Source organism: Sus scrofa, chromosome 12 (genome assembly GCF_000003025.6).
Source record: "Sus scrofa isolate TJ Tabasco breed Duroc chromosome 12, Sscrofa11.1, whole genome shotgun sequence".
NCBI lineage: Eukaryota > Metazoa > Chordata > Mammalia > Artiodactyla > Suidae > Sus > Sus scrofa.
The window spans coordinates 50644702-50669950 of NC_010454.4; the positions used below are offsets into that span (position 1 = coordinate 50644702).

Here is a 25249-nt window from a genome sequence, read left to right on the forward strand (position 1 = left end):
TGCCTCATGCTGCTGTCCTAGCCGCCGCCATCCCTCCCTCTGGAAAACCCGCGAACAATCTAAAGAATGTGGAGAACAAGCTTCCCAGGAGGGCCTTTTTATTCTTCAGGGACAAAGCTGGGTTCCCCTGGGTGTCCAGGCTGTGTGGGGCCTAGATGCTTGATTGGAAATCTCAGGAAGAACTGGAGCCTGTTTTTCTCCTGGTTTATCTGTAGCTCTTGGGCAAACCAACATCTCTGTTCAAAAGGAGGAAAATAGTTAAAATCTCAAACTTTTATTCTGCAAGTAAGAAACCCAGTGAATAAAACTCATCTCTTTCCACAAGCAAAGACTAGCACAGAAAGTAAGCAGGAAAACCAGTATCAAAACAAACTCCTCTAAATCTGCAGTACCTTTTCTTTTCCAAATCTAGCTGGAACTTCTCACTTGTTTTCCTTTGGATGAAGCTAGCTGCCAGCATTTCCCCTAGAAAAATGCATATATAAAAAAAGTTCAGTGTGTTTAAAGTGGGAAGTGTTAGTTCCTGAGATATCTCTGAGTTTTGGTAGCCCGTTACTGGAGCAAGAACCCTGAGCTATAGATGGTGTAGCTGGACGTAGGGCCCAGTGAGCCAGGTGGGGTCTCTAGGAGGCTTGGGATAATGTTTCATAGAGGCCTGTCCTCATCAGGGTGGTGGATGAACAGACTAGAGGACACCTACGTAGACTCTTATGGGGCCATTAAAAAAACCCGGATCATTTGACTAGGAAGGATGTTCTTGGGTATTGATGGATTATAACATTAAGATGCAAAGAAATGTGTATAATTGGACTGTGTGTGTAGAGTTGCCAGGTAAAACCCAGGGTGCCCACTTAAATTTTAATTTCAGAGAAATTAATTTTTTTTAGTGTAAGTATGCCCCATGCAATTATTTTACAGTCTTTTTTTTTTTTTTTGTCTTTTGTCTTTTTAGGGCTGTACCTGTGGCATATGGAAGTTCCCAGGCTAGGGGTCGAATCAGAGCTGTAGCTGCCAGCTTATGCCACAGCCACAGCAATGCCAAATCCGAGCTGCATTTGTGACCTACACCTCAGCTCACCGCAATACCAGATCCTCAACCCACTGGACAGGGACAGGGATGGAACCCGCGTCATCATGGATACTAGTCAGGTTTGTTACCGCTGAGACACAGTGGGAACTCCTTTGTAGTCATTTTTGTTGCGAGTAATGAATATTTATTTGCTCAGTTGGGCAACCCTGTTGTATAAGGATGGAGGGAAATATGGAAGGAAACTACAAGGTGCAGGAGACAGGGGAATATGGCACCAATAACACCCCCAACAAGGGTGAATTTCACCCTGCTTTGTAAAATTATGTGCTTATGTTCATAGAGAGATGCCTAAGGAAGTTAGAAAAAAATAAGATTTAGGTCTGCTTTTTTTGTATGGAATGTGCACCATATATTAAGTGGAAAAGGCCAATGGCAGAATGATGAGTACAGGAAGATGATATATGAGGAGAAAGAAGCAATCTAACCTCAGTAGAGGCTTGTTCAGGTTTGTGTGAGCAGAGGGAAGCTCTGGAAGGACCAGGATGTTGACACTGGTATCTCAGGGACCGGGGAGGGGCGGGGAGGGGCGGAGAGTTGCGGGGAGTGGGGGAGGATTAGCTTTATATTTGCTTGCATGGTATCATGTCAACTGGTTACAGCAAAATCTAGTATCTAGTACTTTCCTGTTTCAAAAAACATCAAATAATGGAAGTTTTTTTTTTTTGTTTTTTTTTTTTTAAGTGAGGCATCCTGTTTGGGGCTTAAGAGCATAAGCTTTGGAACTACATACACAAGTATTCTAGGAGGCTGGATTGTGCCTTATATAATCCTGGGGAGGCTACTCGACCTTTCTGTCTAGTTTTGTTATCAGTTAGAGAGGGGTGAAATACCTGCCTGTTATTTATAATGATTAACCATTTGTAAAGAACTCTGCATTGTAACTAGCACATAATGGTTAACTACCTCTAATGCTGACTCCTATTATTGGAAAATAATCTAGGGTGTAAAAATAAGGCTACTGAGGCTACACATCCTGATCTGCTGGAGGCGAGATAACATCTGACTGAGGATCTTGACCAAGGTTCTGATCTCTGAGCCTCAGCTGCCTTATCTAGACCATGGGAGATGCCCTACACGGGACGGCCTCTTCATTCGCTGACTCCTCAGTTTGGGGGCATTTGCTGTTGTCAGTCCTTGGGCTGGGAACAGAAGATAGAGAGATGAAAGCTCTGGCTCTGCCTTCAGAGGAGGGAGATGATGCACACACAGAACCAGGTGACAGGTGCTACTGGGACACACAGAGGAAGGGCAGGTAGGGATGTCTATGGACATTCTGCAGGTCTTGGATTTCTTTACGTGGCTCACAGCTGAGTAAGGAGAGGACAGAGGCTGGTACCTGATGTTGGTTTAGGGTTGGCAGGGGAAGGAGGATGCCACACTGAGAACACCCCCTCAGGATGTCATAGGCTGCATCATCTTCTGCAGGAGAGGACGCCCTGAGCTTGCCATCAGACTTCAAAGGCAGATCTGTGGTTTTGTTTGTGCCTCTTGGTGCTTGCCTTGTTGACTTTTCCGAAGGAAGGGGAAATCCATTTATATTTTTCATCTTTGGACGAACATCTTTCTCTGCTATGTAAATTTGATCTTCAGCAGCCTCACTTGAAAGGGATGAAGGAGGAATTTCTAGTTTCCCAGTTGGAAAATATTTCACAGAATCTGAGACTGGACAGCATCTACCCTGCAATTTTGAGTCATATCTCAAGTTAAAAAATGACTTCAGCTTCAATGGGTGAACAATACAATAGGCAAGATAACCTGATAATTTCCCACTGTGAACATTTAGAAATGCTGGATAAAATATGACAACATTCATGAAGCTGACTTTGCAAGGAAACAAGCTCCATGTTCTAGGAATGAAGATCTGGCCTGTTAAGTACACGTGTTGACCTCTGGGAGGAGATGCTGGGTCAGTCTCCTTACTAAGAGCTTGGATGAGAGAAAAGTCCCACCCACACAGGGTGTGGAATGGGAATAAGAAACCTTGAAGGCTAAACTATGGTGGCTAAGAGAAAAGCACTGGCTAATTGGAAAAGGAAGGGACTAGAAATTGAGCCTGGGGACACAAAACTGACAGTCTTGAAAACTCAATTTCAGAGACTCATGCCATTCTTGTATTGGGGGTTCAGATTTACATAAGCCTCATGGTCTGGGAATACCCAGGCAGAAGGCTTAACGTAAAACTGAGATGTATGACGTTCTGGTCTTGGTGCATCGGAAACGAATCCGACTAGGAACTGAGGTTGCAGGTTTGATCCCTGGCCTTGCTCAGTGGGTTAAGGATCCGGTGTTGCCGTGAGCTGTGGTGCAGGCCGGAGGCTACAGCTCTGATTGGATCCCTAGCCTGGGAACCTCCATATGGGTGCTGCCATAATAAGACAAAAGACAAAAAAGACAAAAAAAAAAAAAAAAAATTGAGATGTGTGGCAGAAACAGTCACAAAATACCTCTGGAGGGTACATAATCCCAAACTAGATCCTATAGGATTCTCACAGAGTCTCACCAAATATGAGACTCATGATTCAAATATACACACAGGACGCAGTCTACTTTGAGTAAGAGTCAGAAAGAACACAGCAGGATTAGTCTCCAAGAAGTTCAGCTCACAGAACTATACAAGCGAAACTGTAAAATAAATTAATTAAAAATGATTTCAAAAAGAGAAAAGAATATGATCCTATGGGAAAAAAGAATAGGTAAATTTGAAAAAGAGATAAACAGAACTTCTAGAAATGAAAAATACCAACACTGAACCTCAATGGATGGGCTTGAAAACAGCAGATCAGCGAGTTCCCTTTGTGGCTCAGTGGTAATGAACCTGACTAGTATTCATAAGGATGCAGGTTCGATCCCTGGCCTTACTCAGTGCACTAAGGAATCCAGCATTGCCGTGAGCTGTGGTATGGGTTGCAGATGCAGCTTGGATCCTGTGTTGCTGTGGCTGTGGTGTAGGCCAGCAGCTGTAGCTCCGATTTGATTCCTGGCCTGGGAACTTCCGTATGCCGCAGGTGTGGCCCTAAAAAGCAAAAAATAAAATAAAACAAAATAAAAAAGAAAGAATTCTAAAAAAAGGATAGATGAAGCAAATGTTGAAAACTTTTGATTACTGATATATCTAGGTGATAAATACATAGGGGTTCATTATAATGGCACCCCACTTTTGTATTTGCTTGAGAATTTTGGTAATACCATAAAAAATTAAGATGGTGGATAGACTCTATAGTCATCCAAGCTATCATCTGATGTATACGGTCTAAAAAATTAGCCTTCTGTGCTTTATTTCTCAAGAAACTACTCAAAGATATGCTCTACCAAAGAAAGAGTAAACCAAGAAAGAGAACTTCGACCCTGGAGGGAGTAGAAGAAACTCCCAGAATGACAGTTACTCATCAGGCCTGAGGAGAAAGAGACCTCCGAATGAAATGGATGGGCTACCTGATGTGTTTGTGCTTAGGGGGAAATGCTCAGACCTGGCAGAAAGTTTTAGAGATGATAGAGTGATAGGTGTCTAGAAAGGGAAACACATGAAATTTTTTTTGTCTTTTTTTTTTTTTTTTTTTTTTTTTTTTTAGGGCTGCACCCATGGCATTTGGAGGTTCCCAGGCTCGGGGTCCAATAGGAGCTACAGCTGCTGGCCTACACCACAGCCACAGCAACACAGGATCCTTAACCCACTGATCAAGACCAGGGATCAAACCCGAGACCTCATAGTTCCTAGTGGGATTCGTTTACCACTGAGCCATGACAGGAACTCCGCAAATGAAAAACTGAAGCAACTATTAACTCCAGGAAGAACAAAAAGTTGTAGAAGAAAGTGAATATAAACAGTTTGGGTGGCATAGCCATTTATAATATTTAACATTAATAACATTATCTTATTAATAACATAACATTGAATTTAACCAAATTTAACACTGATTTGACCAGAATGGGTGATCTCAATAAAGTGGAAGGATGGAAGAAAGAAACTTGGAGAGGTGTGTATGATATAGGTGGTGTAAGGGAAATCCATATCCCTAAATTCCTTGTGAATTAATAGATAATATATAAAATTGAAAAAAAGGAAGAGCAATATAAGAAGGTGCTTTAAAACATGCAACTAAATACTAGAAGAAATGGCCCAGAGAATTAAAAAGTAGAATATTTGTGTCTGGAGAGCAGTTAGCATGAAGGGGAGCAGTGGGGTTTATATTTTAACTGGGGTGGTAGAAGGTGATTAACAAAGACTATGATAAATAAGCAAATTAGATAATATGTTAGAAGTTGATAAATGTTATGGAAAAGAATAGAGACGCTAAGGAGGATAGTGAATGTGATAAAATTGGGAGACAATTTTAAACAGGTTTTTTATGAAACATTCCAGTGAAGATGCTGAGTAGGCAGTGATATTGAGTATGGAGTTTGGGAGTAAAGTTTGGAATAAGATACAAATATGGGAGTTCCCGTTGTGGCGCAGTGGTTAACGAATCCGACTAGGAACCATGAGGTTGCGGGTTTGATCCCTGCCCTTGCTCAGTGGGTTAAAGATCCTGCGTTGCCATGAGCTGTGGTGTAGGTTGCAGACGCAGCTTGGATCCTTCGTTGCTGTGGCTCTGGCGTAGGCCAGTGGCTACAGCTCCGATTCGACCCCTAGCCCGGGAACCTCCATATGCCGCGGGAGCGGCCCAAAAAAATAGCAAAAAAGACAAAAAAAAAAAAAAAAAAGATACAAATATGGGAGTGTCTGCCTATATAAGACACTTTTAAAAATCATAAGATTGGATGAAATTATTGAGGAAGTGAGGATAGGTAAAGACGAATACACAGAGAGTTCCCTTTGTGGCTCAGCAGTTAACAAGCCCGACTAGGATCCATGAGAAGGCAGGTTTGATCCCTGGCCTCGATCAGTGGTTAAGGATCCAGTGTTGCTGTGAGCTGTGGTGCAGGTTGCAGATGCGGCCTGGATCCTGTACTGCTGTGGTTGTGGTGTAGGCTGACAGCTGCAGCTCCGATTAGACCCCTAGCCTGGGAACCTCTGTATGCCGGCAAGCGCAGCCCTAAAATGCAAAAAAAAAAAAAAAAAAAAAAAGGGGGGGTGGGGGAGAATACACAGACTGAACTCTAGGACCCCCCAAAATAAGAGACTGGGGAGCAAGAAGAGGAGGGACTAGTGAGGTAATTGAACACCGGGAAAGCATGGTATTCTGGTAGTCAAGAGAGAGTGAACTGAAGGAGTGAATCGCATCATGAGGTGGAGAAGAGGAAGTGATGAATACTGGTATTAACTGCTCCTCATAAATTGAGAACTGAGAACCGACCAGGTTTTAGCAGCTGAAGGTCATTGTTGATTTTGACAAGAGCAGTTTTGTCAGGGGGAGGGGACACAAAAGCCAGGCTGGAGTAGGTTTTAGAATGAGAGAAGAAATGGATGCAATGAGTATAGACGGCTTGTTCAAACATTTTGCTACAAAGAGGAAGAAAGAAGGTGGCAGCTGGCAGAAAATGAGATTAAGAGAAGTATTTTTTTTTGCTCTTTTTCTGTCTTGGGGGGCCATGCTAATATAAAGTGAAAGACCAAGAACCCCCCAAAAAAAAACACCTGGTGTAAAAGACTTCAGTCCCTATTTGCAAATTTAAAAAGAGGGAAAGATGGGGTTCCCCTCGTGGCTCAGCGGTTAACAGAACCCAACTAGTATCCATGAGGACGCCAGTTCCATCCCTGGCCTTGCTCAGTGGGTCAAGGATCTGGCGTTGTCAGGAGCTGTGGTGTAGGTCGTAGACGAGGCTCAGATCTGGTGTTGCTGTGGCTGTGGCATAGGCCGGATTCAACCCCTAGCCTGGGAACCTCCATATACCCTAAAATATAAATAAATAAATACATAAATAAAATTAGAAGAGGGAAAGAGAACAATAGATAGAAATAGAGAGAAGAAAAACTTTCCATGCAGGGTCAAAGATGACACCATCAATATATTTGTGAAATCACCCCTTTAAAAACTTGTCATAACCAATGTTAGAACATACTGGACTGAACAGGTTGAGATTCTCTTTTTCACTTCCCCTCTCTGAGTTGTGGGAGAGACGGGGGAGAGTTGGAGCCATGGAGCAATGTCCCCTTTAGATGGGAACATAGGAAGCCTCTCCGTGGTTCACAAGTGGGAAGCAGCATGTGTGCGTATGGATGCTCGCCCAGAAGGAGGTACCTCTGGTGTGAGTGGTTATGGACGTTCTCCTCTCATGAAGAACAGACAGATCATTATCCCTCTCTTCCTCAAAGGAAGAAAAGAGGCTCAGGGAAGTTACACAGCCAGTGATTGGCAAAGCAGAACTAAAATGCAGGGTTTCTGACCACAAATCCAGTTCCATGTCTAGGAGTGTCCTAGGTAAGAGCGTAGGCGTCCTTGGTTGCCAGTCTGGACATTTTGAGGGGAATAATCAGCTTCACTCTTGTTTTGTTGCTCACTGAGCATCTTCTGATTCAAACAAAAGTCATGGACCATTCACTGATGGTCCGTTCAGGGATGGTCCATTCACTGATGCGTACCAGAACAAGCATCAGTAAGGAAAGCAAATGCATAGGTGATTTCAATGCGCAGCTAAGACTGAGAATCACTTGGCTGGGGGCTCTGCTTCTCAAACCTGAAACTCAAGGGATCTTGTGAAGCTGCACATTCTGATTTAGCCTTTCTAGGGGGTGGGCCTGAAATTCTGCATTTCTAAGGAGCCCCAGGGCGATGTTTATGCCACTGGTCCACAGACCACACTTCAAAAAGCAGGGAGCTGAAAGGTGGAAAGGCCCAAAATGTCTATCTACAGATGAACAGGTAAACAAAGCATCATACGACCAAAAAAATCCATAAGAGGAATAAAATAGTGACACATGCTACAACATAGATTCACCTTGAAAACATTATGCTAAGAGAAAGGAGCCAATCACATAAGACCACGTATTATATGATTCATCCATATAGTGTCCAGGAGAAGCAAATCTACAGAGACAGAGAGCATCAGAGGTTGCCCTGAGCTGCAAAGAGGGAGGAGTAGGGAGTGACTGCTTACTGAGTAGGGGGCTTCTTTTTGGGGTGGTGAAAATGTTCTGGAACTGGTGATGTTTTGGAGTGTTCTGGAATGTTCTGGAAGTGGTGATGGTGGCACAACACGGTGAATGTACCAAATGTCACTAGTGGTAAATTTCACAATAAGCAAAAAGGGCTAGATCATCTCTCCGGTCTCTTTAGTTCTGATAGTCATAGTTCTCTGAATTGAAGGGTAAAGAAAGGATAAACACAGAGAAGGAGGCAAGTTTTTTGGAAAGAAGCTTTGGTGGGTTTCCCTAGAAAGAAAATGCTCCACCTTGTGAAAGAGGGGAGCAACCTGGCAAGGCTAAGACCCTAAAAGGTGCTTAGGGCAGTGGAGGGAGGAGTCTGGAATATTCCCAGGCAAAGTTTATCAATCCATCAATCACATCACATCACAACATCTCTACAGAGGTATCTTTTGGTACCCAGCCCTAATATCAGCTTCACTGTGGGAGGATAGAGCAAGTCCTCCACTTTTGCAAGGGAGCTCACAGTCTAATAGAGACAGAAAATAATAAGGCAGGTCCCACCGAGGAACAAAAGGCCTGAAGGCTGCAGACATTCGGAGCTGGTCAGGGATAGGTGGACCGGTCAGGGAGGCTCCCTGAAGGGCTGCAACAACTGGACACCAATCACATATACTACTTCAGCCTAAAGCAATTCTCAACATCGCTTACTGAACAAAGCAAAACTAGGAGAACCTCTAATTTCCATGCTGTGTAAAACGGAACCCAGGATCTACCTTTGATATCACAGTTTTTTGAATACAGACTAGCTATTGGCACCATTAGAAAATGACTAATTTCTACTCACCAGGTGGTGGAAATACTTATTTCCTGGGATCATGTGTTTGCAATAATGACAGCAGATGTTGCTTTCAGGAGCTGGAATTTTCTTCCCTGAAAAAGCACAACACCACCACCACAAATGATCGCCCTTGACAATGGCTAGCCCAACTGTCTCACAACTGCCCACATGACCTGCAGTCCTGAGGATAAACTGTCCTCGGCCTGCCGTGAGTGTCCTGCACTGCCAGCATCCTTGGCCACATGAGCAGCCCTTGGTGGAATCACCCCATCGTTTCCTTCAAGCTGCAAAAGTGCACTCGGGGCAGCACACAGCCCTGACGAAGAGACGTTTTCCTGGAGCGGGACCGTGTCTCGGGAGGCGGAGGGATCCGTTACTGCAACGCCAGTCCTGTCCAATCTGATTGCGCTTGCATTTCACCGTCTCTGAGTTCTGTGCTCAGCCAAACAGTTGTTGCACATTATCTGTGTAGCCTCGTTGAAGCTGTGCGGTGTTGATGCAGTTGTGTTTGTTGGCTGTGTTGAAGCCCCATTGTACTGGAAATGATCACGAATCTCAAGCATTCCGTTTCTTCATTTGCCAATTTTGATGACATTGTTTACCAGGAGAGACTTAACAGTCCAAGGGATTTTAGGTTCTTTCCACGTGTTACTGTGTGACTAAAACAAGCGGTGAAGAGATCTGTCACACAGCTGGCTCGTGTTCTGTGTAAACACACCATGTGAAGAGCGTCCAGAGAACTGGGTGGATAACTCTTAGGCCCAAGGGTCAGGAGTTACAGCTAGTTCCCTTCAGTCTGCTGCTCATGGTGGAAAAAGCTCAGGGAACTTGAGTGTCCTGTCTGGTTTCTGCTCTAGCGAGCTCCGTCCATTCTATATGCAAGTTTCTCACCTGGAAGAGGATGCAGGTGGGTCTCTGCCAGGCTGGAACTGTGCTGGAGGAGCACACAGGACGTCTCCCATTTTGTAGGGCCCCATTGCCTCTGCGCTCATGTGTATGGGTCCCAGGTTCCCATGTCCTGGCCTCTTGGTCTCCCTGGACTAGTCACTTGAAGACCACAGAACACATACAAGAAGGCTGCCCTAGGAGTTCCCGTCATGGCTCAGCAGAAACGAATCCAACTAGTATCCATGAGGATGCAGCTTTGATCCCTGGCCTCGCTCAGTGGGTTAAGGATCCAGCGTTGCTGCGAGCTGCGGTGTAGGTCACAGACCCGGCTCAGATCTGGTTCCTGTGGCTGTGGTATAGGCTAGCGGCTACAGCTCTGATTCGACCCCCAGCCTGGGAACCTCCATATGCCCTGAGTGAGCCCCCCCCCAAAAAAAGAAGCCACTCTAGCGCCTGGAACTAGAACAGCCAGACGGATGTGAAACTGTGAATCTATCATCACACACTCATCCGTCCTGCTGAGAGCTGACAATCCTTGCCTTCCAGCTCACCTCTCCAGAGCAGGGTCTGCTCAGCCCAACACACATCTCGGTGCTGGGCCAGCACGCGGAGCATGATGTGCTGGCCGCAGTCTGCGCAGAGCTCTGTCTGCCTGCCACAGTGGTGCTCATGGATCTCCAGCTTGTTGAGGCGCACGGCCAGCTCACAGAACTGGCACTTGACCGGGCGCTCTGGGCATTCCTTGGTCTGTGGAGAGACAGGCAGGACGGCACGGTCACTGGCCTGCAGCCACGGCAGTCGTGTTGGAGACATGGGGTTATTTCTCTGGGGGACTAAAACCAGCTTTCTCGGGCTCATCGAACTCAGCAAGGCCTTCTGACCAGCATCTGGGGGTGGGAGGCCCCGTGTCTCTGGGATGGGCTGGTTCCCTTTTATTTCCCTGGCCTGCTTGGGCAAGAAGGGAGAGCTGGAGGGATCTTCATCACTGGCCCCTCTCCTCCTTCTCTGGGGCCTGGTGGTAAAGATGCAATCACAACTTACCTCGTGAATCTCCAGCAAGTGCCTCGGCAGGCTCTGCTGACACATCGCGCACCCCACCTGAACACAGAGGGAGAAGCTGAGTACCGCCCAGCACGGGGCCTTGGCTCCGAGTGGCAGGCGTGAGTCTGTGAGCACCTGGGCACAGCAATCAGCTTCCCTGTCTCCTTGCAGCACCAGTCCTGGGTTCAAGGAGTGCTGGGGGACCCTCTGGGTTGAAACAGATGCCTGAGCTTGAGGATCTCCAGAAACAGCAGGAGAGAAAGGTCAGCCTTTGGTTGACCTTGGCCATGACTGCCTTCTAGAGCTCTCCTTTCCTGCTTCCCCTCTTGACACATCTCAAAAGAACATTCTACCTTTCCTGAAACAGGGACCTCTGGCCTCGCCTGAACCCATACACCTGGAGGGAAAGGATCAGGAATGGGAAGACCCAGGTAGACTCTGTTCAGTAGGAGAAAGGCAGAATTAACTACCCTTTTCACTTTGCAGCGAGGGCTGAGCACAGGGGCCAAGTGATGTGCCCCGGAAGCCACAGCCAAGAGATATGCTGCAGTGAGGACTGGGCTCTGACTCTGCCCTGTGCCCCCACCTGTTCCTGGCTCCTGCCTTCTCACCTGCTTGTGCCCACCCTGGCAGTGCTCTTCCATCTCTGTCTGAAGGACTGGCCCCTTGCACTCCTGGCAGAGGACCAGGAACAGCTGGCAGTGGGCCTCATGGAGGGCCAAATGGCCAGAGGCCACACTTCTTTTGCTACAGGACCAAGAGAGAAGAAAAACAGATTTATTCCATGGAATTAAGCATGGAGCCTTATTTCATACCCAGGGCTGCTGAATTAAGTCTTTTGAGGCCCCAAGCACTGAAAATATGATGATGATATCACCTTCCCCCTTCCCCATTTGGTCCCAAATCAGAAGAATGCAAAATCCTAAGATAAGTATAACGATGCTCTTACTACTGCGCAGGGCGAGAGGGGGTGGGCAACGAGGGGCAGGAGACAGAGATCAAAAAGGGGCCTGAGGAAACTTTGGGAGTAACGAATAGCTTCATTATCTTGATTGTGATTGATGAATTAAAATTTCTATTTTAACTACTCAGCCATAAAAAAGAATGACATAATGCCATTTGCAGCAACATGGATGGAACTAGAGAATCTCATACTGAGTGAAATGAGCCAGAAAGACAGAGACAAATACCATATGATATCACTTATAACTGGAATCTAATATCCACCACAAATGAACATCTCCTCAGAAAAGAAAATCATGGACTTGGAGAAGAGACTTGTAGCTGCCTGATGGGAGGGGGAGGGAGTGGGAGGGGTCGGGAGCTTGGGCTTATCAGACACAACTTAGAATAGATTTACAAGGAGATCCTGCTGAATAGCATTGAGAACTTTGTCTAGATACTCATGTTGCAACAGAAGAAAGAGTGGGGGAAAAAATGTAGTGTATACATGTAAGGATAACCTGACCCCCTTGCTGTACAGTGGGAAAATAAAAAAAATTATAAAAAAAAATTTCTATTTTAAAGCAGGACGGGAACAAAAGGAAACATAAAATTCCGTGTGTGTGTGTTGGGGCCTCCTCCCTGCCCGATGTGCAGCGTGCATCTGTATCCCACATTAACCAGAACGCCTTGAAGAGGGGAGGGCCTGCTCAGCCATGAAATCAAGTTTTCTTCTTTCTTCTAATGCTAGCAATGTAACTTCTCAAAACAACGGTGTTCTGTCCCAGCTCTGTAGGGGGTCATCACTGCTCATACAAACTGAGCTTTGTTCCCGGCTTACCGGGACATATCCTTGGTGAACTTCATGTAAAATATCAGTATGTCATCTTGATGTGCGATCCTTTGTCTCAAATATATACATAGGACTGTGCCTTCAACTCCTAACAGGCAGAACTGTTTTCAGAGCTTTCTGAGAATCTGCTTCCTGGGCTTGAATAAAATGCCTCTTTTTTCTTCTTGAAAGTTAATTGCATTCCTGAACAGATACTGACTCACAGACTTTGAAAAACTTCTGGTTACCAAAGGAGACAGTTTGGGGGGTGGGGGGATGCACTGGGGTTGTGGGATGGAAATCCTATATAATTGGAGTGTAATGATCATTGTACAACTATAAATGTAATAAATTCATTGAGTAATAAAAAAATTAAAAAAAATAAATTGCATTCCTGTCGACAGGGTGATGGTTTGATGGGTGTATATGTATGTCAAACATGTCAAATGGTACACTTTAAAAATGTACCATAAATACAGTTTATGTCAATTATACCTTTAAAAATGAAATAATATCATATTCTTTCAAATATTTTGTCTGTTTTCCAAGGTTCTCCTGCTTGGCCCACTGCTGGTTGGAAATACAGGCCTGCCATGCCCATACTCCCTGCCAAGGCAAGGCCAACTTTCAGAATCCCCATAGGGAGAGCTTCCCACGTCCCCGAGAGCGAGAGGCTGTCCACCTGTCCCTCGCCTCCAGGCTTGATTCTGAGACCCTTCTTGGAGAAACCAAAGAATGCAAGCTTCTGAGCCTCCCAGTTTCTGGGCAGAGTGTTTCTTAATACTCCTCATCACCAAGAAATGCCTCCCTGCATTTCAACCAGCTGTTGCTTGTGGCAGCTTGGGAGAAAGGACACAGCCCCAAAGGCCCAAAGGATGATGGGAGTTGCCCACCCATGCCCCAGACACGTGGGATGTGGCCGGAGGGGAGGAGCCAGGGCCTCACCCCTCTTGGTAAAGGCAAGCTCTTGGCTTCTGCACAGGCCCAGGCAGGCAGCACAAAGGCTGCTTCCATTCCTCTATTCTTGCCCCTTGGCTGGGCCTGGCCCCTTTGCCCCTTGGCTCTCCCTGCCTTGGGCCTCAGCTCATCTTCCTGAGCTGGTTCAGACATCAAGAGCCAGGAGGATCTGCTGGAGAAAGCTCCCTGGAAGGGACCCCTCCACCCCAGTTCCCACTCCAAGTAGGGAGCTTGGAGTCAGATGCTTCAAGGGGCTGGGTCCCCCCTGAGTTAGAGGTATGGTCCAGGACCCCTGCTCTGTCCCCTCACCTTGCCCCATAGTTCCCTTTTTTTAAAAAAATTATTATAGTTGATTTACAATGTTCTATCAATTTCTGCTGTACAGCAAAGTGACCCAGTTATACATATATACATTCTTTTTCTCATATTATCACGTTGTGTCACTAGTGATTGGATATAGTTCCCTGTGCTATACCGCAGGACCTCTTTGCTGATCCATTCTAAATGTAATAGATTCCATCTACTAACCCCAAACCCCAGTCCGTCCCAGTCCATCCCCCTCCCCCTTGGTGACCACAAGACTGATCTCCATGTTCCCACAGTTTCCTCAAGGTGAGGCTGGGAATGGTCTCAGACAATCTCTGTGAGTCCCTTTCTTTCAAAGACTGAGGAGCATATGACCAGAACCCCAAATTAGCACTGAAGGTCTGACAAGCAGGAGTAGCCCAGCAGAGACAGTTAGCTTGGCTGTTGGCCAAGAAGTCTAAAATATCTGAGGATGGGGGAGTTCCCGTTGTGACTCAGTGGAAACGAATCTGACTAGCATCCATGAGGATGCAGGTTCAATCCCTGGCCTTGCTCAGCGGGTTAAGTATCTGGCCCTGCCGGGCGCTGTGGTGTATGTAGGCTGGCAGCTACAGCTCCAATTTGACCCCTAGCCTGGGAAGCTCCATACACTGCTGGTGCAGCCCTAAAAAGACAAAAAATAATAATAGTAATAATAAAGTAAAATAAAACATCTGAGGATCCGGGTGGGGCAGGGTTCAGGGATGTTAGCCAAGCTGAACCATCTCTCATCATCTAACATCTATTGGGTTTAATCCTTCCCACCCCAGGGCCCACCCCGTCCCTCCTGAGCACACGGACCCTTCTCTCCTTACTTCAGAAACAGCCTTATCCTGTCTGCCCCTCTCATCAGCTAGCCTCAGGTTGTCCGCTAGGGAAAGCAACTTCTTACCAGTTCCTGCACGCCCGGAAGACTTCTTCCATGTTCTGGTCTCTGGAGTCTCTCTCTTGGGTTTCAGTTCTCGCAGACAGAGAAATAAAACTGAAAGTGTTCCGGCCATCTGGCCCACAGCCCAGGAAGGGAGGGGCTTCAGAATTCTCAGCCCAGGGCTGCTCCAAGGTACTCGTTGGCTGAACACTCCCAGGAAGCCCCTCTGTAGCACGGCCAGCCCAGCCAGCCCAGCCAGCCCCTGCTACCCTCCTTGGCCTGTGCTGCTGCTACCAGCTGTTTCTGTGACCCCTTGGGTGGTGCCCAGAGGCCAGGCCTCCCCTGGGCAGCCGCTCCTCCCCTCGCCCAGGCTGGTCTCACTGCATCCAGGTCTCTCCATCACCTTCCAACAAAGCTGACCTCTCCCTCCCTCCTGGTCCTCTCGCTGGTCCTTCCTCTGCAGGAGAGAGTTGGCTCGCCGTGTTGAACTTGAAGGCTGCTTTCTGAGAGCAGCTCCTGGACTTCCCTGCATGCTATCCTTGTGCCGGTCAGATCAGGGAGGAACTGGGAATGCAGGAAGGTGGCGCCAGGACAGCAGCTTTGGAGCCACATCATGTAGCAGCTTGGAGACCAAAGACAACTGCCTGTCCCTGAGTGCTACTTTCCCCCCTTGCAAATAACTACAGCAAACATGACTATAATGCCAACAAGGGGACAGGCCAGTGGGGAAGTCTTCAGACCCAGAAACCGATGCACTGAGGGGTGATGTGAACACACGCACATCGCCAGCCAACAGGCAGCAGGTTCAGACTTTGAACACGGGTAAAGAGGCCCTAGGCTTCTCCCTCCCAGAATGGCCAGAGGATTGGACATGGGAGTTTGAATCCTGAGAGTGTAGCTGGCAGCTCGAATCACTTTAGCCTTCTGGGCTTCTGTTTCCTCATTTTTTGTTTGTTTGTTTTATGGACTGAACTGGGGACCTGGGGGATTTGGGGGGGTCCAGGTGCCCCCAGAAACTGTGCAAAACTGCTTTCATCTCAGTATATGCTTTTTCCCGAGGAAGAACCAATACTTTCAGCGGACACTTGAAAGAAGTCAACAACCCACGTATAAATGACTGGACTAACCCCCAAATTTGAGATTCAAAGAAATTAAGTTCTGCAAAAATTATGTATGCATAATTGAATCAAATTAATATACAACAGTTGTTTGTCTACTTGTATTCTTTTCACAGGAAGAAGCAGGGTGCAACTGCTAGATAAATAAAAACGATAAAACGGTGTATCTAAATGCTCAGTGGGAATAGAAAAAAATGGAAAACTGGAGTTCCCTTGTGGCTCAGCAGGTTACGATCTGGTGTTGCCACTTCTGTTTTGGGAGGCTACTGTGGCGCAGGTTCAGTCCCTGGTCCAGGAACTTCTTCATGCCACCAAAAAATTTCTGGAAACAATTGTAGCTCCATAAGAAACATTTTGTTTTGTATATTTCATGTTACATTTTAAGGGGATTTAATGTATATTTCTGTTTTCCAGAATTTTATTCATAAAAAACCCTGCTGTGGCAAAATGGGATTGGCAGCGTCTCCATAGCACCAGGATGCAGGTTCGATCCCCGATCCAGCACAGTGGGTTAAAGCATCTGGCATTGCTGCAAGACTTGGATCTGATCCCTATCTTGGGAACTCCATATGCCTTGGGGAGGCCAAAAGAGGGGAAAAAAATCAAACCCATCTTTAATTAGTTTCAATACTCATCTTTATTGTTTATAAGCACAACTAAGATATTAGTGTGTTATTGGAGAATTTTGATTGTGGTTTTGCATATTTGTCTAAGAATATTAATTTATTGAAACTTTAGGGATCTGTCTACATAACTTCACAATAGCTGAACAATATGTGGCAGTTTTTCACTAATACTTGAGTAAGTCCCTCCTGATGTTTAGAAGGTCAGAAATCCAGAGAGGACTACTGAGGTATGATGGGTAATCCTTAGTCAAGGCACTTAGCCTGGGTGGGGCCGTTTATCAGGGTTCTTGGGGATGTGAAGACTTCAGTTTCCAAACCTGTTTACACATTGGAATCACTTGAGGAACTGAGCAAAAACCACTGAAGCCTGCCCAGTATGACTTCCCTGGTGTGGCACGTGGCTGGGGCTTGGGAGTTTTTGAAAAGTCTCAGGCGACTCTAGCATGGAAAGAAGCTGGAAGTCACCAGTGGAGGAGGAAAAGGCTGGTTCTGAGTTCCAGGCCCAGTGCTGTGACTCGAGCCCTGGCCCCTGGCCTTCCCTCCCATCTGAGCAGTAAGAGGACGGGGCAAATGTGTTTCACGTAAGACTCCAGAAGAGTGGGGACTGACCCCTGGCGCTCATGGAAGAAAGATGGGGCTGGGATGCTGCAGAGGCAAGAGCCAGGATCTGTGAGTGGAAGTACCGGGAGGCTCTGAGCTTCCTCCTGGTCATTACCCTGTCCTGGGATGAACCTGTCAGGGTTAGAAGGGACCGGATCCCGGGAGCGAGGCCAAGAAGGTCTAGGATGCAGTGAGCACTCAGCTCTCATGTCCCTCTGTGGGTGAGCTTGAAAGAAAGCCCATCCAAGCCAAGATGCAAACAAGCTCTTGAACTGGGCCAGCCCAGGCTAGCACACAGGAAGAGAAGGGGGATGCCCTGCCAGACAGGATATTCTTCAAGGATACGGGGACACGCTGTGGAGGCTGCTTACATACCCTCCCACCCCCTCAATAGTCCTACTCTAGTCTGCATCCCCTGGGGTCGGCAGAGCTCTCCCAGACCCCAGAAAGAGTCAAAGCACCCTACTGAGCGATGGCACAGCATTCTTGTGAAGTCTGCAAATGGAGTGAGGGCAGCTTTTCTGAGGAGGACAATGGGATTAAGGAAAACAGTCTCCAGCCAACTGCCAGACTCTAAAATTCTGGTACCAAATGAGAGACAGTGAGTGGTAATAAAAATCAGTGATAGAGGGTAACCCAGCGAATGAATGCTTAAACATTTTCTGTGTTCCAGGCATTATGCTAAGCATTTTATAGGTAAGATCTTTTTTTTTTTTTTTTTTTTTTTTCCTTTTTGGCCATGCCTGCAGCATGTGGAAGTTCCGGGGCCAGGGACTGAACTCAAGCCACAGCATGACAATGCCAGGTCCTTAACCCACTGAACCATCAGGGAACTCCCACGTCAGATCATTTTTAATCTGTCTAACGGCTCTGGTGTAAGAATTATTAACCCCATTTTGCACCTATAGAAATGGAGGCACAGAGAGGTTAAGTACTTTGCTCAGGGTCACACAGTGAATGTCAGAGCTGGGATTTAAACCAGGTCGATCTCACTCTGGGGTCTATGTACCTACTACGCCAGACACCATTTGCCTTATTTGACAGCTGGTGGTGATGGGCTGGGGGTGTGGGACCTGAGTTAGGTTCCTGATTCCCTTCAAATTCTATAATCCTTCTGACCTTTGCTTCCTACTCCTGTCTATCATTGGACAGTTTTGAGAATCTCAACAATACTGGAAAAAAACCTGAGCCTTCACGCACATTGCCTCCTGCTGATATTCCCCCAGGATGGAGGGGAGCCAGTCAAAGAGGGCTGCACAGGTGAGATGTCTTAGAGGACAGGAATCAGGGCCAGGGGGCCGTGGCAGTGGAATTGGAAATGACCATGAATTTTTCCATCTACATTTTAATTGTCTTCCAAGAGGTTTCCTCTTTCCGGACAGCACAACCCCTGCACCCTACCTTCCTCACATAGCAAAATTCCACCAGTTCTTCAAGGCCAACTCTGATGTTATCACTGATACAGGACCTACCTCCTCTGCCTCTGATTCTCGTTCTGTCTCTGCTTGTCTGTCATCCCAATTCGTCCTCACCCAACCAGGGGTATAGGTGATTTGAGACTGATCATCTCTTTTGTCAGGCTCCTTCTGCCAGAGGGACCACATGCGTGTGCTTTGAAAGCCATGAAGCATTGGGCTGATCACCAGTGGGCTGTCAAAAGCTGGCTGAGCTGAACCAGTGTGAAGGATGCGGGCGTGAGCTAATTAGGGCAGAAGAAATCTCTTCTGACCCTCACTCCACTCCACCCCACTCCAGAAACCCAGGGCTCTCCAAGCAGCAGCAGAGGCCATTTCCTTTTGAATTTTAAAGATAACTTATAATTCTACAACTAATGTAGAAATATATTTTCTTTAAAAACAGAGTATCACAGATGAAAGAAAATTTCTTTTTGACCACCATGCCTGCTCCTGAGCCATTACTATTTTTAGCTGGAGTGTGTAACCAGGCACATTCTCGTTGGCACAAAAGCTGTCCCCATTCCCACGTGACATGAATCAGTGCTGTGGGCTTGCATGATTTCATCATGCTGCCACCCGTCTTTGGCTGGTCACCAACCCCTCCCCAACCCCAACCCCATTAAAAAAAAAAAAAAAGCTAGATGTGAAATGCTCTGTTGTGAGCTCAGGATTCCTCTCCAGGACACTGTGGCTACCCGCTTGGCAGCTGTCAGGCGTTTCCGGCAACCCCTTTTGTGTCAGGCCTGTGGGTCAGGGGAGGGGGGTAAGGGTTGTCACTGGGAACCAATCCCTCAGACGTGATTTGGCTGCGCTGCCCAATGTTACCTTTCACTGGGAGGAGGGGGAAGGGGAAGCAGAAACTCTGGGCTGGTCCAGGAAGCAGGAATAATAATACATATCTCCAGGCACTGTTTTGAGGATAAAATGAGAAATTGTGTGTGAAAGCTGTGCAAGGTCATGGACGACAGGAGAGAATATTAAAAGGTGATTTCCAGAGCTGGCTTTGAGAAGGGATCTCAGTCAGGCTATATTCTTTCAAGGGATCGCAAAGCTAAGGAAAGTGATGTAAGGACAGAGGTATTTCACTTCCCAGACAAAAATTACATGGTGGAATTGCGCACACTTCGTGGGCCATGCCTGCAGAAGATCCTGTGGTCAGAGTGGGCCTGAGTCCCTGGAGACATGATCACTGAGATTGCAGTCTCCCCAAGTACAATATGTTTGGGTGGGAGTTTGTTTTTCAGACCACAGGCAATTGCATCAAATGACTAGTCTCTGGACGAAATTCAAGCCTGGGAATATCTATGATTGCGCTTGGGGCAGACTCCAAGCCTGGCTGGGCTGCAAAGTCCGGGGATGCCCTGCCGCCTCCTGCTTAGTTGGCATCCAGAGGAGAGGAACCTCGTCATTAAACTCATGGGCAAGAAACAGCAGCTCCATGGCATTCTGCAACTGTGGTCCCAAGAGCTTTCCCTCCCCTTCCTTCAGGGGTCTGTTTCCACATTTTCAGCTCTTTTCCTGCTCAAAGCGTCTCCTCACCTTCTTCCCCCACCCCATCCCCATTCAATCAGCAATCCCAGCACCGCTCTTTGACCCCAATGGTCACTGCTCCAGTGCTCCAAAGGGACATTTCAGGGTCAGTGTTCTGGTCTTCCTCCCTCTCACAGGTGATTTCCCAGACCTCGGTCATGGCCATCTTAGGTGCTGCCAAATCTCATGTGACACAGGACAAACGACCATGTACATTAAATCTTTCATTGTCACTTTTTGGGTGGGAAAAATGAAAGAGAAAAAATTTAGACCCTGAGCATGTTTTACTCTCAGAAAAGGCTGACTGCGCACATGTCATGAAGAGGCACAGCATGAGTGATGAACAGCCACTCATTTTATTTTATTTTATTTTATTTTATTTTTTGTCTTTTGTCTTTTGTTGTTGTTGTTGCTATTTCTTGGGCCGCTCCCGCGGCATATGGAGGTTCCCAGGCTAGGGGTCTAATCGGAGCTGTAGCCACCGGCCTACGCCAGAGCCACAGCAACGCGGGATCCGAGCCGCGTCTGCGACCTACACCACAGCTCACGGCAACGCCGGATCGTTAACCCACTGAGCAAGGGCAGGGACCGAACCCGCAACCTCATGGTTCCTAGTCGGATTCGTTAACCACTGCGCCACGACGGGAACTCCAGCAGCCACTCATTTTAAAGAAGGATTAGCAGCTTTCTTTCTTTCTTGTCTTTTTAGGGCTGCACCAGCGGTACATGGAGGTTCCTAGGCTAGGGGTCCAATCGGAGCTGTAGCCGCCAGCGTATACCACAGCCACAGCAACCCCAGATCCAAGCCTCATCTGTGACCTACCCCATAGCTCATGGCAACACCGGATCCTTAACCTACTGAACGAGGCCAGGGATCGAACCTGAAACCTCATGGTTCCTAGTAGGATTCATTTCCGCTGCACCATGATGGGAACCCCTTGTCTCAATTCTTCAAAGATCTTTTCTTTCTTTTCTTTGCTTCTTCTTCTTTTTTTTTTTTTTGTCTTTTTGCCTTTTCTTGAGCTGCTCCCATGACATATGGAGGTTCCCAGGCAAGGGGTCGAATTGGAGCTGTAGCCGCCAGCCTATACCGGAGCCACAGCAATGCAGGATCTGAGCAGAGTCTGCAACCTACACCACAGCTCATGGCAATGCCAGATCCTTAACCCACTGAGCAAGGCCAGGGATTGAACCCGCAACCTCATGGTCTAGTCGGATTTGTTAACCACTGCGCCACGACGGGAACTCCTTCTTCTTCTTTGTTTAACAGCTACACCTGCAGCATATCAAAGTTCCCAGGTTAGGGGTCGAATCAGAGCTGCAGCTGCACACCTACACCACAGTCATGGCAATACTGGATCTGAGCCACATCTGCAACCTATACGGTGACTTGCAGCAACGCCACATCCTTCACCCACTGAGCAAGGCTGGGAATCAAACCCACATCCTCACAGAGACTGCATTGCATCCTTAATCCACTGAGCCACAATGGGAACTCCTTGAAGGAGCTTTTCATTGCATATAGAATTCTGGGTTGACAGATTCTTTTTTCTTTCACTACATTAAAAACGTTGCCGGCTCTCCAGAGTATCTGATGAAAAGTCCATGGCCATTTGAATTGTTGCTTCCCTGTAATCTGCCATTTTTCTCAGCTGATGTCAAGAGCTTCTCTTTATTTTTGGTTTTCAGCCATGATTTGCCTAGGTAGAGTTTTCTTGAGATTTGCTAAGCTTCTTGTATCTTTTTTTTTTTTTTTTTTTTTTTTTTTTTTGCCTTTTCTGGGGCCGCTCCCGCGGCATATGGAAGTTCCCAGGCTAGGGGTCGAATCAGACCTGTAGCCGCTGGCCTATGCCAGAGCCACAGCAATGCGGGACCCAAGCTGCATCTGCAACCTACACCACAGCTCACGGACGGCAACACCAGATCCTTAACCCACTGAGCAAGGCCAGGGATTGAACCAGCAACCTCATGGTTCTAGTCGGATTTGTTAACCACTGCGCCATGACGGGAACTCCAGCATCTTGTATCTTTAAATTTATGCCTTTTGCCAAATCTTGGAAATTTTCAGTTATTTTTGGCAAATAGTTTTTCTGCCCTGCCATTTCTCTCTTCTTCTATAACTCTAAGTGTATGTTAGACAGCTTGACATTTCTCCACAAGTACTCGAGGTTCTGTTCTTTTTGAAAATTTTTTTTCTCTGTTCTTCAGATTGGTTAATTTCTAGTGATCTAGCCTCAAGTTCACAGACTCTTCTATCATCTTCTATCTGCTGTTAATTTGCAATTTCAGATACTGTATTTTTTAATTTTAGAATTTCTATTTATTTTTACAGTTTTATCTGCTGAGATTTCCTATTTACTTATCAGAAACATATTTTTCTTCATGATTTTGAGCATGATTACAATAGCTATTTTAAAATCCTTTCCTACATATGGGTCATTTTGGAATTGGGTTCTATTGATTGTATTTTTCGAGAATGAGTCCCTCTTTATCTGTTTCTTTGCTTGTCAGGCTATTTGGGATTGAGTCTTGGAATTGTGACTACTATGCTATAGAGATTCTGGGTTCTGTTAAAGTCCTCTGAAAAGCACTGAGTTATTTTGTAAGCAGGCAATTAACTGATTGGATGCAAATGAAGACTTTTTTTGTCTTTTATCTTTTCAGGGCCACACCTGCAGCAAGTGGAGGGTCCCAGGCTAGGGGTCGAATAGGAGCTGTAGCTGATGGCTTAAGCCACAGCCACAGCAATGCGGGATCTGAGCCTCGTCTGCGACGTGCACCACAGCTCATGGCAACGCCAGATCCTTACCCCACTGAGTGGGGCCGGGGATCTAAGCCACATCCTTATGGATCCTAGTCGGTTTGGTTAACCACTGAGCCATGACAGGAACTCCCAAATGAAGACTCTGAATATCAAATCTCTGTTCGAATTTTTATATGTAGCTAGATTGTCTAAATGTGCCTCATTATGTGTGATTTAGGGTCATCCAGGGATTTGAGAAGAGTTTATGTGCAGAACTAACTCATCTCCCTGACACTGTTCTTTCTGCAATACCCCCAACACTTTCCAGCTGCTGTGGTTGTTCTCTGTTCCTTCAGGCCAGAAAGAATGAGGATTTTCTAGGAAGCTTTAGGTGGCCTGCCCTTAGACTAAAAGCTGTAAAAATAGAAACTTGCTTAGTGCCCTTGTCCCAAATGGTAACTAATGTCAGCATTCTTCCAAGTGTTGGGCAGTATATTTTTTCTCTTCAGTGCCTTCAGTTAGGTGTTTTCCTTAATTAAAAAAAATTTTTTTTATTCCTCAGAATATAGAATTCTCTGCTGAAAAGCACTTTCCCTCAGAAAGGTAAGGGCATTTCTCCATTGTCTTCTAACTTCCAGTGTTGTTGTTGAGTTTAAATCCATTCTGGCTCTTGATTTTTTATGAAATATGCTGTATTTTTCCTCTTTGGAAATCCACAGGCTCTTCTTCTTGTTTCCAATGCTCTAAAACTTCACATTAAATGCCACTTTTGTCAGTATTTTGACTTTTCTTGCACTTGGAAGGCTCAGAAAACTAATGACCTTTAGTTCTGGAAATTTTTATTAAATTATTTCTTTGCTTATTTCTTCCCCTCTCACTTTATCTAGCTTCTCTTTCTAGAACTCCTGTTATTTAATGTTGGATCTCCTGAACCAGTAGTCTACTTTTGTTATACTTTCTTTCCTACTTTTCCCTTCTGTTTTTCTTTTTGCTTTATTGTTCAAGAGGTTTTCTCACCTTTACCTTCCAAGATTTCTATTGAATTTTTTTAAAATTTCTGCTACTACATTTTAATTTCCAAAAGTGCTTCTTTGTTCTTTGAATAGTCTGTTTTCATATTTTCTTCTTCCAGAAAGTTTCTTTCAAAAAATCTTTCTGAGCATATTAATGTCAGTTCTTTTGAAGACTTTTCATTATGATACTGTTTCTAATGACAAAAAAAAAAAAAAAAAAGAAAGAAAGAAAGAAAGAAAGAAAAGGAAAATAAAGAAAAAAAATCCTAAATCCTAATTCACAAAAGAACAAATTAACAACTCAGAGCAGGTCCTTCCTTTCATCAAAGGCAATTCAACTCTCAATAGCTTTTCTCCATAGCATTTCTATTTCTTCTTCTTTTTTTTTTCATTTTTCACTCTCTATTGCCTCTTGAAGCCTCCCACCTAGCTTATAAAAGCATGCATTTCTCTTTCATTATAAAAGCAAAATAAACAAATTAAAAACTCCTTAGAGGAGTTCCCATCGTGGCTCCGCAGAAACGAATTTGACTGGCATCCATGACGACACAAGTTTGATCCCTGGCCTAGCTCAGCGGGTTAAGGATCTGGCATTGCCCATGAGCTGTGGTGTAGGTTGCAGACATGGCTCAGGTCTAGCGTTGCTGTGGCTGTGGTGTAGACGAGCAGCTACAGCTCAGATTCAACCCCTAGCCTGGGACCCTCCATACACCACAGGTGAGGCCCTAAAAAGACAAAAAGCAAAAACAAAAAACAAAAAACAAAAACCAAAAAACCTCTTGGGAAACTCTAGATTTTCAAGTATGCCTCACTTTTTAAGAACACAAACTTCTGTGAAGAGAAGTCTCATCTTGCTTGCTTCCATGCATCACTCACTCCCATTCTCTCTTTACGCTACCGCAGTCTAGCTTTTTCCTCCACTGACCTTCTTTTCCAGTCCTCATTCACCTGACAGTCAGCAATGTAGGGATTCTGAACAACTTTACTTTATTTATTTATTTTTTTACTTTAAAAAGTATCTAAACTCAAAGGAAAAGAACTCTATATGGCATCTTTAACAATGAAATGCAACATGCCATAAAAATGTACATATTTTACTAATGGGAAGACACTCCTGCCAACAAATATCTTCATCTTTTCTATTGATAGAAGTATCTGAAAAAGAAGAAGGGGGAAAAAAAAAGGACTTGCCATCCAGCAAGAAGGGAACTGAATAATTAGAGCAAAGTGGAAATTTTGAATCCTCACTCAGGGAATCTGTGTTTTCAGATTTGCCAGTCGAGGTCACTATTACTATTTCGTGGCACAAAACTTTGGACCCAGCATCAATTTGGAAA

The 25249-nt window shown here is 45.8% G+C and overlaps 3 protein-coding genes across 5 annotated transcripts in view; all 3 read right to left on the bottom strand.

Moving 5' to 3' along the window:
* Positions 1–25249, bottom strand: part of FBXO39 (F-box protein 39) — an 87927-nt gene that overhangs the window by 8787 nt on the left and 53891 nt on the right. The gene's annotated exons all lie outside the window — the stretch shown is intronic.
* Positions 82–15106, bottom strand: XAF1 (XIAP associated factor 1). 2 transcript variants are annotated; one of them, XM_013981239.2, is made up of 8 exons: positions 14850–14949; positions 11493–11628; positions 10882–10938; positions 10392–10587; positions 8959–9044; positions 2427–2768; positions 393–465; positions 82–236 (listed from the first exon to the last, which is right to left on the bottom strand). In XM_013981239.2, the coding sequence occupies exons 1-7, from the start codon at positions 14879–14881 to the stop codon at positions 409–411; spliced, it is 906 nt and encodes a 301-aa protein (XP_013836693.2). In that variant the 5' UTR covers positions 14882–14949; the 3' UTR covers positions 82–236; positions 393–408. The 2 variants fall into 2 exon arrangements, with proteins under 2 accessions (XP_013836693.2, XP_013836694.1); XM_013981240.2 differs by lacking the exon at positions 11493–11628 and having other exon boundaries at positions 14850–15106.
* The window catches only part of C12H17orf100 (chromosome 12 C17orf100 homolog), an 83986-nt gene continuing 58818 nt past the window's right edge, over positions 82–25249 (bottom strand). Inside the window, exons 4-10 of the mRNA XM_021067715.1 lie at positions 14850–24106; positions 11493–11628; positions 10882–10938; positions 8959–10587; positions 2427–2768; positions 393–465; positions 82–236 (exon numbers count right to left, since the gene is read on the bottom strand). The gene's annotated coding sequence lies outside the window, so the exon portion shown is untranslated. The remainder of the gene's footprint in view (positions 237–392; positions 466–2426; positions 2769–8958; positions 10588–10881; positions 10939–11492; positions 11629–14849; positions 24107–25249) is intronic.

What these genes read in the sequence shown, in the direction of transcription:
- XAF1 (XM_013981239.2), bottom strand. Translation starts at nt 14,881, where the DNA reads ATGGAAGAAGTCTTCCGGGCGTGCAGGAACTG. An exon ending in TTCCGGGCGTGCAGGAACTG is followed by an intron (nt 11,629 to 14,849) that starts GTAAGAAGTTGC and finishes TTGGTCCTGTAG; the next exon opens with CAAAAGAAGTGTGGCCTCTG. An exon ending in ATAAGTATTTCCACCACCTG is followed by an intron (nt 2,769 to 8,958) that starts GTGAGTAGAAAT and finishes TCAAAATTGCAG; the next exon opens with GGTAGATGCTGTCCAGTCTC.